The sequence below is a fragment of the Dendrobates tinctorius genome, unplaced genomic scaffold (assembly GCF_039654945.1).
Source record: "Dendrobates tinctorius isolate UK_male_01 unplaced genomic scaffold, ASM3965494v1 ptg000060l, whole genome shotgun sequence".
Taxonomy (NCBI): Eukaryota; Metazoa; Chordata; class Amphibia; order Anura; family Dendrobatidae; genus Dendrobates; species Dendrobates tinctorius.
In genome coordinates this window covers 61,676,458-61,691,659 of record NW_027361728.1, presented here as the reverse complement: position 1 = coordinate 61,691,659, position 15,202 = coordinate 61,676,458, and the positions used below count along the sequence as shown (strand labels likewise).

Below are 15,202 nucleotides of genomic sequence, written 5' to 3'. Positions count from 1 at the left end.
ATGTTCCACGCTGCAACCCATCAGAAGAGGTTAAATAGTTTACAATGAGGACCGGTGCTAATGCGACCAGCTTCACTGTAATCTACTACAAAATGAATTGATTCAGCTCTGCGCAGCCTCAATGGCTGCCTGTAGATGATCTAATTACCGTGGGAAAGTTTCTGACTTTTTTCCCACGGTCAATAGTTCATTCACAGATCAGCCGGGGACTCCCCGCAGCCTCAGTGACGTCAGCAGGAGTCCCCGGCTGATCTGTGAATGAACTAATGACCGAGGGAAAAAAGTCAGAAACTTTCCCACGGTGATTAGATCATCTACAGGCAGCCATTGAGGCTGAGCAGAGCTGAATCAATTCATTTTGTAGTAGATTACAGTAAGGCTGGTCGCATTAGCACCGGTCCTCATTGTAAACTATCTAACCCCTTCTGATGGATTGCAGCGTGGGACATGACTGAACGGCGGAGAGGTAAGGATATTGGTGATATTTTATGTTATTTTTGTTGCAGGTCATAGTTTTATTTTGGATTACCAGACTAATAAAAATTTGTCAAAAACTTGGTGTATTTATTTCATAGAATCATAGAATCGTAGAGTTGGAAGGGACCTCCTGGGCCATCTGGTCCAACCCCCTGCTCAAAGCAGGATTCGCTAAATCATCCCAGTCAGATGTCTGTCCAGCCTCTGTTTGAAGACTTCCATTGAAGGAGAACTCACCACTTCTCGTGGCAGCATGTTACACTCATTGATCACACTAACTGTCAAAAAGTTTTTTCTAATATCTAATCTGTGTCTCCTCCCATTCAGTTTCATCCCATTTGCTTCTAGTCTTTCCTTGTGCAAATGAGAATAAAGTTGATCCTTCTACAATGTGACAGCCCTTTAGATATTTGTAGACAGCTATTAAGTCTCCTCTCAGTCTTCTCTTTTGCAAACTAAACAATCCCAAATCCTGCAACCTTTCCTCATAAGACAGGGTTTGCAGTCCGGTCACCATTCTGGTTGCTCTTTTCTGAACTTGCTCCAGTTTGTTGATGTCTTTTTTTAAAATGTGGTGCCCAAAACTGGACACAATATTCCAGATGCGGTCTGACCAAAGAGGAGTAGAGGGAAATAATGACTTCACGTGATCTAGACTGTATGCTTCTGTTAATACATCCTAGAATTGCATTTGCCTTTTTTGTTGCTGCATCACACTGTTGACACATATTCAGTCTGTGATATATTAGTATACCCAAGTCTTTTTCACATGTGCTGTTGCTTAGGCCTATGCCTCCCATTCTGTATATGCTTTTTTCATTTTTATTTCATTATTTTTATTTCATTAAAAGACTTTTTAATTAATGTTTTTGTGTGGTTTTTAACCCTTTCTTACTATATAACTATTACTTTCTTACTCATTTTTATTTCATTATTTTTATTTCATTAAAAGACTTTTTAATTAATGTTTGTGTGTGGTTTTTAACCCTTTCTTACTATAGGGTTAATAATGGATCGGTGTCTTATTGACACCTCTCCATTATTAATCGGCTTAATGTCACCTTGCAATCGAATGGTGACATTAACCCTTTGTTATATTAACCCGTTCGCCACCGCTACAGGGCAATGGGAATAGAGAGGATAAGTGCCAGAATTGGCGCATCTTATAGATGCGCCATTTCTGGGGTGTCTGGGGGCAGATTTTTGTAGTCGGGGGGCCAAAAACAATGGTCCCTCTCATGGCTATTAAAATCTGTCCTGACTCACCTGCTTTGTCTCTCTGGTTGACAAATTATAGCAGGAGCCCACGCATTTTTTTTACAACGAATTAACCCCTTAAATTAACACCTACACCTCCCAAATTTTGCACACAAACCCTCATCTAATTATTAGTCAGGGACATATAAAAAAAACATCAAATGAAATGGTTTACTGTATGTAAACCATGTGTCATTTCATGTCCGGTTGGGGAATGATTTGACAGAAGCCGGCAATTGAATTAGCGGCTATTCTGCTATGAAGAACTCTGTGAAACATAAATATATATATATATGTGTCTCAATGACGTGTATGTGTATATATATACATATATATATATATGTGTGCACTCTATGTGTCTAGATCTATTCTTTCGTTTGGATTTCAAAACCTGTCATTGGGCTCCATTATATGTCCGTTTTGCAAGCCTGCGAGAAAAAAACGGTATACGGATTACATACGGATGCTTATATGAGAAAAATACGCCGCCACACCCTGACAATGGATAACATACGGAGCACTATTTAGGGACCATTTATGCGTATTATGGCTGTACAATACTGTCTGTATTTCTCTAAGTTGTGTGTGACTCCAGCCTTACGGAGCCACTCCTTAGTTACACTGGCTGTGTGTTTTTTGTGTCATTGTCAAGACCCAGCCCTGACCCATCTTCAGTGCTCTTACTGAGGGAAGAAGGTTATTGACCAAAATCTCACTATACATGACCCCATCCATCCTTCCTTCTATATGGAGCATTCATCCAGTCCCCTATGCAGAAAAGAACCCCCAAAAAATGATGTTTTCCCCACCATGCTTCACAGTTGGACGGTGTTCTTGGGGTTGTACTTATTTTTCTTCTTCCTCCAAACACTGCTAGTGTAATTGATACCAAAAAGTTCCATTTTGGTCTCATCTTGTAACAACCCTTCTGGCATCACTGCATGGCCTCCCATCCCCCGCACATCAACTTACTCACTGCTCCGGGTCATGCTGTGAATTCTGTCTGTTGCCAGTCCTGTGCTCTTTGCCTCTGCTCTCCTGTATGTTTCCTGGCTATGTGTGTATAGGGGGGCGGCGCCAGAACTCTCTGGTTCTTATGCAGTCAGGGTGCACCTGTCTAATCTGTCCCTGACCAATCACCTAGAGCCCTTGACTATTTAGCTCTGCCACACCCACTGACACATTGCCTGAGCAATGTCTAATCTCAGTTAGTATCTTGCTACTGAGGAAGCCAGGCCCCGTTCTGTGTATTTCCTCCTTCTCTGGAGGAATACTTCTTGTCTTGCCTTGTACCTTGTCTGCCTGCCAGGAGACTGAATATCCTGGCCCTTGAGTCTTGGTTCCAGTACCTTGTCTGTACTCTGTCTACCTTAGTCTCCCTTTCTCCTTGTCCGTGGCTTCCATCCCTGCTGTATCTTTCCTTGTGTCCTCCCTGTCTGTGCATCTGCACCCTTGCAGCTCTGTCTGTGCATCTGCACCCTTGCAGCTCTGTCTGTGCATCTGCACCCTTGCAGCTCTATCTGTGAATCTGCACCCTTGCAGTTCTGTCTGTGAAGCTGCACCCTTGCAGCTCTGTCTGTGCATCTGCACCCTTGCAGCTCTGTCTGTGCATCTGCACCCTTGCAGCTCTGTCTGTGCATCTGCACCCTTGCAGCTCTATCTGTGAATCTGCACCCTTGCAGTTCTGTCTGTGAATCTGCACCCTTGCAGCTCTGTCTGTGAATCTGCACCCTTGCAGCTCTGTCTGTGAATCTGCGCCCTTGCAGCTCTGTCTGTGAATCTGCACCCTTGCAGCTTTATCTGTGAATCTGCACCCTTGCAGCTCTGTCTGTGAATCTGCACCCTTACAGCTCTATCTGTGAATCTGCACCCTTGCAGCTCTATCTGTGCATCTGCACTCTAGCCGGTCTGCCTGCACGGCTCTCTAGCCGCTCTGCCTGCACGGCTCTCTAGCCGCTCTGCCTGTACGGCTCTCTAGCCGCTCTGCCTGCACGGCTCTCTAGCCGCTCTGCCTGCACGGCTCTCTAGCCACTCTGCCTGCACGGCTCTCTAGCCGCTCAGCCTGCACGGCTCTCTAGCCGTTCTGCCTGCCCGGCTCCCTTGCCGCCCAGCCTACTCTGCACTCCTGCGGCTCTGCCTACTCCACACTCCTGCCTATATCCATATCTGCACCTCCTGTGTGAACAGGTCCAAATCCTGTTCCAACATACACCACTCCCTCCTGCCTGCACCTGCTGTGTGAACAGGTCCCTACCTGCCCCATCTCATACCACGCCAGTCTGTCCTGTGTCTCCAAGCCATGCCCGCCTGTCCTGTGTCTCCAAGCCGTGCCCGCCTGTCTTGTGTCTCCAAGCCGTGCCCGCCTGTCCTATGTCTCCAAGCCGTGCCGGCTTGCCCTTTGTCTCAGCCTGCTTGTCACTCGCACCTGTCCAGGTGTCCTGTTCCCGAGTGGGATCAGCAGCCACAGCAAGACACCACCCTGGAGTGGCACCCGGCAGCTACCTTCCGCACAAGCCTGACCTCACCATCAGAGGCTCCAGTGAAGACCGAGGTAGCTGCCGTAGTTACGCCCCTTCCAGGGTAGTCTGGTTTGTGGCACAGTGGGGCCACAACCCCCTGGCTCGCGCCACTCAGCCAAGGTGCGAGCGTGACAGTTTGCTCAGGCCATGGTCCCCTCTGAGTCCCATGTCGTTTCGCTCTCAGAGCAAGATGAACTTTTTTTTGCCAGTATGGGCAACCAAATAAATTTACCCGGTCTGAAGCCCAATCCTTCACTGCTTCACCCACCATTGTGGTCTCCAATAGACTGTTTGCTCAACTAGAGGCTGGCATACCTAAAGTTGAACCGCCCTTGGACCCGCCAAGATATGATGGGAATCCTAAGCAGTGTCGTGCCTTTATGGAGCAGTGCCTACGCTATTTTCAATGGCATGCTCCTTACTTCGCCAGCGATCGGGTAAAGGTAGGATTACTAATGTCCTACCTAACAGGAGATGCGTTGCAGTGGCTTAACCCCCTTTGGGAAACGGGGGATCCCATCACCTTGAGCTTACAGGCCTTCCTGGTGGCCTTCTGCAAAGCCTTTGACAAGCCCAGTACAGTGTCTCCTGAAGAGTCTTCCCCCCCCAAGCTTCCAGGAACGGACCGGACGGAAGAAACCTGTGGCCAATTCATCTCCTCAGTTTGTGACCATCCATGACCCATCTGTTCCTCAGCCTGCCAAAGCAGCCCCCCATGCAAGATCCACGAGGTCTAAGAAAAAGGGGCTGGCTAGGTTGTTGCCAGAAGCCAGTCCTGAAAAGGAACATCCTGATGGTCTCAGCCCTGTGAAGCCAAAGCTCCAGAACCTTGGGCCAGTAGGAGAGGCTGCCCTTGGTGAGAATACCTCCTCTCTACTGAAGTCTGTGACTGTTCCGGTGCCTTGTGGGAGCTTCCGCCGTGCAGATGTATGCAAGCTGCAAGCCAGAAGAAGTCTGTGCATGGTCCCGGCTCCACCCCTACAGAATCCAATGAGGGGGTTTGGTGATGGCCGAGCCCTACTTGTGAACAATCCAGTATTGAGGGGTCAACTACAGCTCCTAATCGGAGCATTATGCACTGAGACATTTGTCTTCCATCTGCTGACCAATTTGCCCCCTGTCGTTTTGAGCCAGGTACTCTATTGCCCCTTCCGGTCCAAAGACCCAGCGTGGTGCTACATTTGGAACTGCCTAGCCAACAGAGGTGTCTAGTTCCATTACTGCAAGGTCAGTCTTCTGTATCATCACCTTCTCCACCTGATCTGCCGGCTATCAAGCCATGGTGTACTGATGTCACTGAAGAAAAGAAAGCAGTGGCGCCCTCTCCGCACACCTCCGGTGACCAGTCCTCAGGAACATCCCTGACGCTTGATAGTCTTCCCCAAGATAATGGGCTGAAGATGGATCCTGAGTGGATGCCCTAGGCTCCTCTATGGCCAGTGGGTGAAGGTCCCAGGATTGAGCATTACTCATTCGCCAACGTGGGGGAAGTGGCCCAGTTTTTTCCGGGTAACAGGCGGAAGTGGCTCCCCCGTATGTATGCCTCCAGCTTCCATGTGGCAGGTGGATGAAGAGGTGAGAATAGTGGCCTATGTATCTCCGTTTTTTACCCATCTGGAGGAGGAGGTCCAATTTTCTTGGGATAACGGGCAAAAAATTGACTCTGTGCAGGTGTCTTCAGTTTATAGCTGGCCGGCTGATGTAGGAGCGAAGTTTGAAGCTGCTAGGGCCCCGCTTTTTGCCAATCTGGAGGAAGAAGTCCTTGCACCCTCTGTGTTGGAAGCTGTTGGGCACCAAGATACTTGGCACTCTGGGATTCCTGATGGCACACATATTCCACCCTACCTGAAGGATATCGTATCAACCTGGACTGTGTGTGGTCCCATACTCCTTCTTCAGGTCATTCTGGCAGGCTTGAGGAAGAGGGGCCGTGAAGGGGGGGTACTGTAACAACCCTGCTGGCGTCACTGCATGGCCTCCCATCCCCCGCACATCAACTTACTCACTGCTCCGGGTCATGCTGTGAATTCTGTCTGTTGCCAGTCCTGTGCTCTTTGCCTCTGCTCTCCTGTATGTTTCCTGGCTATGTGTGAATGGGGGGTGGCGCCAGAACTCTCTGGTTCTTATACAGTCAGGGTGCACCTGTCTAATCTGTCCCTGACCAATCACCTAGAGCCCTTGACTATTTAGCTCCGCCACACCCACTGACACATTGTCTGAGCAATGTCTAATCTCAGTTAGTATCTTGCTGCTGAGGAAGCCAGGCCCCGTTCTGTGTATTTTCTCCTTCTCTGGAGGAATACTTCTTGTCTTGCCTTGTACCTTGTCTGCCTGCCAGGAGGCTGAATATCCTGGCCCTTGAGTCTTGGTTCCAGTACCTTGTCTGTACTCTGTCCTACCTTAGTCTCCCTTTCTCCTTGTCCGTGGCTTCCTTCCCTGCTGTATCTTTCCTTGTGTCCTCCCTGTCTGTGAATCTGCACCCTTGCAGCTCTATCTGTGCATCTGCACCCTTGCAGCTCTGTCTGTGAATCTTCACCCTTGCAGCTCTATCTGTGAATCTGCACCCTTGCAGCTCTGTCTGTGAATCTGCACCCTTGCAGCTCTATCTGTGCATCTGCACTCTAGCCGCTAAGCCTGCACGGCTCTCTAGCAGCTAAGCCTGCACGGCTCTCTAGCAGCTAAGCCTGCACGGCTCTCTAGCCGCTAAGCCTGCACGGCTCTCTAGCCGCTAAGCCTGCACAGCTCTCTAGCCACTAAGCCTGCACGGCTCTCTAGCTGCTCAGCCTGCACGGTTCTCTTGCCGCTCTGCCTGCCCTCCTCCCTTGCCGCCCAGCCTACTCCGCACTCCTGCGGCTCTGCCTACTCCACACTCCTGCCTATATCCATATCTGCACCTCCTGTGTGAACAGGTCCAAATCCTGTTCCAACATACACCACTACCTCCTGCCTGCACCTGCTGTGTGAACAGGTCCCTACCTGCCCCTTCTCATACCACGCCAGTCTGTCCTGTGTCTCCAAGCCGTGCCCGCCTGTCCTGTGTCTCCAAGCCGTGCTGGCTTTCCCTGTGTCTCAGCCTGCTTGTAACTCGCACCTGTCCAGGTGTCCTGTTCCCGAGTGGGATCAGCAGCCACAGCCAGACACCACCCTGGAGTGGCACCCGGCAGCTACCTGCCGCACAAGCCTGACCTCACCATCAGAGGCTCCAGTGAAGACCGAGGTAGCTGCTGTAGTTACGCCCCTTCCAGGGTAGTCTGGTTTGTGGCACAGTGGGGCCACAACCCCCTGGCTCACGCCACTCAGCCAAGGCGCGAGCGTGACACATCTGACCACATGACCTTCTCCCATGCCTCCTCTGGATCATCCAGATGGTCATTGGTGAACTTTAAATGGGCGTAGACATATGCTGGTGTGAGCAGGGGGTCCTTGCATACCCTGCAGGATTTTAATCCATGATGGAGTGGTGTATTGCTAATGGCAATGTTTGAGACTGTGGTCCCAGCTCTCTTCAGGTCTTTGTCCAGGTCCTCCTGTGTAATTCTGGATTGATTCCTGACTTTTCTCAGAATCATCCTTATCCCACGAAGTGAGATTTTGTATGAAGCCCCAGACCAAGGATAATTGACAGTCATCTTGTGTTTCTTCCATTTTCTAATAATTGGGCCAACAGTTGTTGCCTTCTCATCAAGCTGCTTGCTTATTGTCCTGTAGCCCATGCCAGCCTTGTGCAGGTCTACAATTTTGTCCCTGGTGTCCTTAGAAATCTCTTTTACCTTGGCCATGGTGGAGAGGTTGGAGTGTGATTGATTGATTGTGTGGACAGGTGTCTTTTATACAGGTAATGAGTTTAAAGAGATGCTATAAATACAGTTAATGAATGCAGAGTAGGAGGGCTTCTTAAGGGTATGTGCACACGCTGCGGATTCTGCTGCGTTTCCGCAGCGTTTTTGGCTCTGCAGAAACGCAGCAGATTCTGCTGCGTTGTACAGTACCTTTATTTCCTATGGAAATAAAAAAAAAGCTGTGCACATGCTGCGTTTACAATCCGCAGCATGTCAATTGTTTGGTGCAGAAATGCTGCAGTTTTACACCTCATCCATTATGAGGTGTAAAACCGCAGGGCAAAACCGCAGAAAAAATGCAGATAAACCGCAGAAAAACCGCAGCACTTTGTCCTGCGGATTTCCTGCGGTTTTCTCTACAAAATCCGCAGAGACAAAAAACTATGTGTGCACATACCCTAAACGGTCGGTGTAGGAAAACTAAGGCTGGTTTCACATTAGCGTTTTTTTGCGCAGCGTATCGTGCGCGTCCATGCGCATGAGCTATGCGTACCTATGTTTAACATGGGGGAGCATGGTCTTGCGTTTGCACGCATTCGTATACGTTTTCGTGCGCATGCACTTTTTCAAGGTGTGCGCCTAGTCACGCCAGACACAACCTGTTGCATTTTTGGGCCCATCGAAAGGCGTAAAAAAAACGCATGCGCACGCTTGCGCACAGAATGCGTCAAAATAACGCATTACAGTCTATCGGAACACAGGCGTGCGCATGGACATGCGTTCGTCTGCGTTTTCGTACGCATGCGTTTTTGGGGTAAAAATGTGTAGACACTGGTTTTAACCCCTAAAGAACGGATGCGCATAAAAAAGCAAACACATGCAAAAACGCATGATGCGTTTTTTTGCATGCGTCTCTATTGCGCACGATGCGCTGCACAAAAAAACGCTAATGTGAAAATAGCCTAACAGGTCTGTGAGAGCCAGAATTCTGGTTGGTGGGTTATTAGATACAGGTGCTTTTCACAAAATTAGAATATCATCAAAAAATTAATTTATTTCAGTTCTTCAATAAAAAAGTGAAACTCATAGATTATATAGAGTCATTACAAACAGAGTGATCTATTTCAAGTGTTCATTTCTGTTAATGTTAATAATTATGGCTTACAGCCAATGAAAACTCAAAAGTCATCTGAGTAAATTAGAATAATTAACAAAAAAACACCTACAAAGGCTTCCTAAGCATTTAAAAAGGTCCGTTTGTCTGTTTCAGTAGGCTCCACAATCATGGGGAAGACTGCTGACTTGACAGATGTCCAGAAGGCAGTCATTGACACACTCCACAAGGAGGGTAAGCCACAAAAGATCATTGCTAAAGAAGCTGGCTCTTCACAGAGTGCTGTATCCATGCATATTAATGGAAAGTTGAATGGAGAGAAAAAGTGTGGTAGAAAAGGGTGCACAAGTAACCGGGATAACTGCAGCTTTGAAAGGATTGTTAAGTAAAGGCCATTTAAAATTTTTTGGGAGATTCACAAGGAGTGGACTGCTGCTGTAGTCATTGCTTCAAGAGCCACAACCCTCAGACATATCCAGGACATGAGCTACAAGTATCGTATTCCTTGTGTCAAGCCAATCATGAACAATAGATAAATCCAGAAGCGTCTTATCTGGGCAAAAGAAAAAAAGAAGTGGACTGTTGCTCAGTGGTCCAAGGTGTTGTTTTTAGATGAAAGTAAATTTTGCATTTCATTTGGAAATCAAGGTCCCAGAGTCTGGAGGAAGAGTGGAGAGGCACACAATCCAAGCTGCTTGAGGTCTAGTGTGAAGTTTCCATAATCAGTGATGGTTTGGGGAGCCATGTCATCAGCTGGTGTAGGTCCACTGTGCTTTATCAAGACCAAAGTAAGTGCAGCCGTCTACAGGAAATTTTAGAGCACTTCATGCTTCCCTCTGCAGACAAGCTTTTTGGAGATGGTAATTTCATTCTCCAACAGGACTTGGCACCTGTCTACACTGCCAAAAGTACCAATACCTGGTGTAAAAACAACAGTATCACTGTGCTTGATTGGCCAGCAAACTTGTCTGATCTGAACCCCATAGAGATTCCATGGGGTATTGTTAAGAGGAAGATGAGAGACACCAGACCCAACAATGCAGACAAACTGAAGGCTGCTATCAATGCAACCTGGGCTTCCATAACTCCTCAGCAGTGCCACAGGCTGATTGCCTCCATGCCACGCCACATTGTTGCAGTAATTGATGCAAAAGGAGCCCGGACCAAGTATTGAGTGTATTTACTGAACATACATTTCATTAGGCCAGCATTTCGGATTGTAAAATCATTTTTCAAGCTGGTGTTTTAAAGTACCGTATATACTCGCGTATAAGCTGAGATTTTCAGCCCATTTTTGGGGCTGAAAGTCCCCCTCTTGGCTTATACTCGAGTCATATACCAGGGGGTCGGCAGCGGAGGGGGAGTGGGGGTGTCCGATCATACTTACCCCCTCCTTGACATGGTCTCTGCAGCGCCCCCCCTTCTACCAGGTCTCAGGCTCCTTCCTGCAGTGGTCACGTGGTACCGCTCATTAAAGTCATGAATATGCGCATATTTATGACTTTAATGAGCGGTACCACGTGACCGCTGCAGGAAGGAGCCTGAGACTGGGAGAAGGGGCTGCACAGAGACCGCGCCAGGAGGGGGGAAGTATATGCTATATTTACCGATCCCCGGTCCATCGCTGCGCGCTGCTCTGGTGTCTTCCATCCTCTGTCTGTGATGTTCAAGCAGAGGGCGCGATGACGTAGTCAGTGCATGCCCTCTGCCTGAACGTCACTGACAGAGGGACCCGGCAGACACAGGGGCGCGCAGCAATGGACGGAGGATCGGTAAGTATCGCCAGTGCTGGGGTTCTGAGCCAGCGGTGACCCTGGCACTTGGTCCCCCGCGACAGAAAGGTTAGTATTTCTTTTTTTTCTATTTGCGGTGGCAGCAGCAGCATATGGCGTGTATACTATGGAGCACCTTATGGAGCAGCATATGGGGGGTATACTATGGAGCACCTATAGGAGCAGCATAAGGGGGTATACTATGGAGCACCTTATGGAGCAGCATATGGAGGGTATACTATGGAGCACCTTATGGAGCAGCATATGGGGGGTATACTATGGAGCACCTTATGGAGCAGCATATGGGGGTTATATTATGGAGCACCTCATGGAGCAGCATATGGGGGGTATACTATGGAGCAGCATATGGGGGTATACTATGGAGCACCTTATGGGGCAGCATATGGGGGATTCTATGGAGCACCTTATGGGGCAGCATATGGGGGGTATACTATGAAGCACCTTATGGAGCAGCATATGGGGGGTATACTATAGAGCACCTTATGGTGCAGAATATGAGGGCATAAACTATGGGGCATAATATATGGAGCATCTTATGGGGCAGCATATGGGGGCATAAACTATGGGTCATCTTATGGGGCAGCACATGGCGTAATCTATGTAGCAGCATATGGGGGCATAATCTATGGAGCAGCATATGGGGCATAATCTATGGAGCAGCATATGGGGGCATAATCTATGGAGCATCTTATGGGGCCATAACCTTTATGGATCAACATATGGGGCATATTATTCTATGGAGCGTCTTATGGGGACATTATTAACCTTTGTGCAGCATTATATGGGACGTATTTTGTACGGAGCATCTTGTGGGGCCATAACCATTTATGGAGCATCTTATGGGGCATATTATTCTATGGAGCATCTTATGGGGCCATAACCTTTATGGAGTAGCATATGTGACATATTATTCTATGGAGCATCTTATGGGGCCATTATTAACCTTTGTGCAGCATTATATGAGGCGTATATTGTATGGAGCATCTTATGGGGCCCATCATGAACTGTATGAAGCATTATATGGGGCTCCTGATTCATATGGATATTCAAAAACATTTAACCTACTGATGTCTCAATTAATTTTACTTTTATTGGTATCTATTTATATTTTTTAAATTTACCAGTAGCTGCTGCATTTTCCACCCTAGGCTTATACCCGAGTCAATAAGTTCTCCCAGTTTATTGTGACAAAATTAGGGGGGTCAGCTTATACACGAGTATATACAGTATTCTAATTTGCTGAGATAATGACTTTTGGGTTTTCTTTGGCTGTAAGCCATAATCATCAACATTAGCAGAAATAAACACTTGAAATAGACCACTCTGTTTGTAGTTACTCTATATATGAGTCTCACTTTTTGTATTGAAGAACTGAAATTAACTTTTTGATGATATTCTAATTTTGTGTGAAGCACCTGTACTTATTTCACACAATAAAATACATTTTAATTATTTAAAAATCATACAATGTGATTTTCTATTTTTTTATTTTTAGATTCTGTCTCTCACAGTTGAAGTGTGCCTACGATAAAAGTTACATAGCTCTCCATTCTTTGGAGGTAGGAAAATTTATTATCCCCACTGTATATGTAGAGACAAAAGAATAGTAGCTATTATTATCATATATGAATCAGCAAAGATTGTATCCCCTGGATTAAACCTGCTAAAAAAAAAAGAAAATCAAATGCAGCCACCACACCATATCATCTATGAGTGGAAAACACCTTACACGTATTAGCAGGATTATGTTTGCGAAAGAATATGTTTGTCTAGCTAAACCAGGACAGCTTGTTCTTGGAGGTCTAATTTTAACATGTTAAACATGTCTAAAATGCTTAACATTTTTAGAGGGTTTTACCTCACCTGACTTTTCTTTTTTTTTTTACAAAACTATGGTGTAAAATAATGCTGTCCTAGTCCACTGCCAAGCTCTGTACTTCATCTTCTGGTGTGATGGGTAAGTTACTGCTGCACCCAATCACTGGCTACAGCGGGATCCTGTACATCAGAACTGATGATGTGATGCAGGGGTCACATGTCCCCATGGCTGGAACATAATGCACAGAGCTGTTACCCTATAAATACTGTTCTAGCCATATGGATACTACTGTGAACAGTGATTGAGATTCTGCTGCCCAATTTTTCAAAAACAATGAAGCACAGAAACCATGGGGGAACCTGGGTTGCATTAGAAAAGGGGCAGCAGCATTTGGAAAGGCGAGTATGCTATTTGTTTGTTTTTTTGCACCATACTAGGTGATTTTTGTAAAAAAAAAATGTGGGTGACAAAATCCTTTAATGGAATTTAAAGTGTTAAGTTGAGTCTGTCAGCAGGTTTTCTCAATATAAAGTACAGCCAGCACCCATAAGCCCTCTTTTTCAGCATACTAGGATGCTATATATGTCACAATAACCTTTGCAAGGTACAGAAAAGACCTTTTGTTATACTAACAGACGGCGCGGTCCGGTCCAATGGGCGTCTCTGGTCTTGAACCTTCTCTTCTTACAATCGCCATCCTCCTTTTTGGCTTTATGTGGATGACTTATCCTACATAATTCACACAGTGTCACCATTTGCGCTCCTGCACAGGCGCATTTCTATCTGCCCTGCCGAGGATAGAGAATAGTACTGTAATGCGCAGGTAGGTAATGTCAGCGCATGCGCATTACAGTGCTTTGCTGTGCCCTGGGAAGAACAGATAGAAATGCGCCTGCAAAAGAGAGGAGTGCGATGGGGGACACTGTGTGGAGGGAGGATGGCGATTGTAGAAAGAGAGGAGGCGCTGGATCAAGACCAGAGATCCCCATTGGATCGGTTGGACCGTGTCGTCTGTGAGTATAATAAAAGCTATTTTTTGCGCCTTATAAACCGGATTAGGGACATACATACTGGAAAGCTGTATATGAGGGCTTATAGGATCTGGCCATACTTGATATGAGAAAAACCTGGTGACAGGTTCCCTTTAAATAAATTCATAAACTATTAAAAATACTGTATCAGCATAGATGCATAATGTATATTGAAAGGATGGTATGTTTATCAAAAGTGGATCTGTCGGCAGCCTTCACAATACAAGCTGACTATGAAATGGATAGGTTATGGCTGTTGTACTCGGAATGGCTTTGTAATCCTGATATTAAGATGGGCTCTTTAATGTTAGAAGTGAAAATTTTGAAAAACTATTATACAGCATTTTTGGCATAGATTTAAAAAAGTAAGCGCAGCAGCCTTATCGGGTCTAAAAGATCTAGTTATGTATGCAGTCCCTATTGTGAAATCTGGTGCTAGATTCGGTTTAACATTGTTTCTAGCATAGATTCATTCCCCCAATGTTTAAAATATTAAGAATATCTCTGTAGCTGCCCTTTACAGCCATGTCTGTAGCCGATTCATTCCACTTGGACTTGATACAAGGATTAGCCCCGCACTCCTTCAAAGTCTTCACTACATGAGCTTGCCCTCTTTCTACTGCCAGGTGTAGAGCTGTTTTTCCGAGCCAGTCTATGGCGTGTATGTCAGCTCCATGTTGAAGTAAACTGGAACATACTGCACTGTGCCCCCTATAGGCTGCATGGTGTAAAGGCGTTAGGGTTAGTGAGTCAGTGCCGTTTACATCTGCTCCTTCCTGTATTAGTAGATTTGCCACCAGAGTATGACCTCGGCCCGCAGCGTGGTGTAATGGGGTGAGCTGATTGTCATCCAGTATATTTACAGAAGCGCCTTTTCTAAGCAGGAACTCTGCCATCTGAAACAGAAAATAAAATATTACATGTGAATTTGTGTTGCCATTTATATTTGTATGAAATCTTCATAGAGGTTCCTAACATTTTCATAAATTTGCCTTAATTATGAACTATTAACCCATTTCCTGCAACTTCCAAAATGTGCCCGTTCATTGGAAAATTCTCTGAATTCCAGCTATCACCAGGGTAGAAGACCTGCTATGGTTAGCTCCCTACATGGCATCTCTCATGGCGTCTATTATCATTAAAGAACAGGAGATATTCATAATGGCACAGCTGTTTTTTTAGTGACAGGTGACTATTCTTAGGGCTGCACTTTACCAGACACCATTTCCAAATCCACTTCAATAAGTAACGTCACTAATTTAAGCAGTTTCTCAGTGGATTCTGCCCCCAAACCACTGTCAGTAGTGCCCACAGACTCAATCCATTCTATGCAGCTGATCAGCAACCCCCACTCATAAGGAAAATTTCTGTGTCTGAGACTCAATTCAGTCATCTGTGAAACACGGTCCAAGT

The 15,202-nt window shown here is 46.4% G+C and overlaps 1 protein-coding gene across 1 annotated transcript in view; it reads right to left on the bottom strand.

Annotated features, from left to right (window-relative positions):
* Positions 1-14,139: 14,139 nt before the first annotated feature.
* LOC141092647 (uncharacterized) overlaps positions 14,140-15,202 on the bottom strand; it is a 54,235-nt gene continuing 53,172 nt past the window's right edge. Inside the window, exon 3 of the mRNA XM_073578997.1 lies at positions 14,140-14,685. Within this exon, the coding sequence (XP_073435098.1) occupies positions 14,248-14,685 (438 nt within the window). The 3' untranslated portion in view covers positions 14,140-14,247. The remainder of the gene's footprint in view (positions 14,686-15,202) is intronic.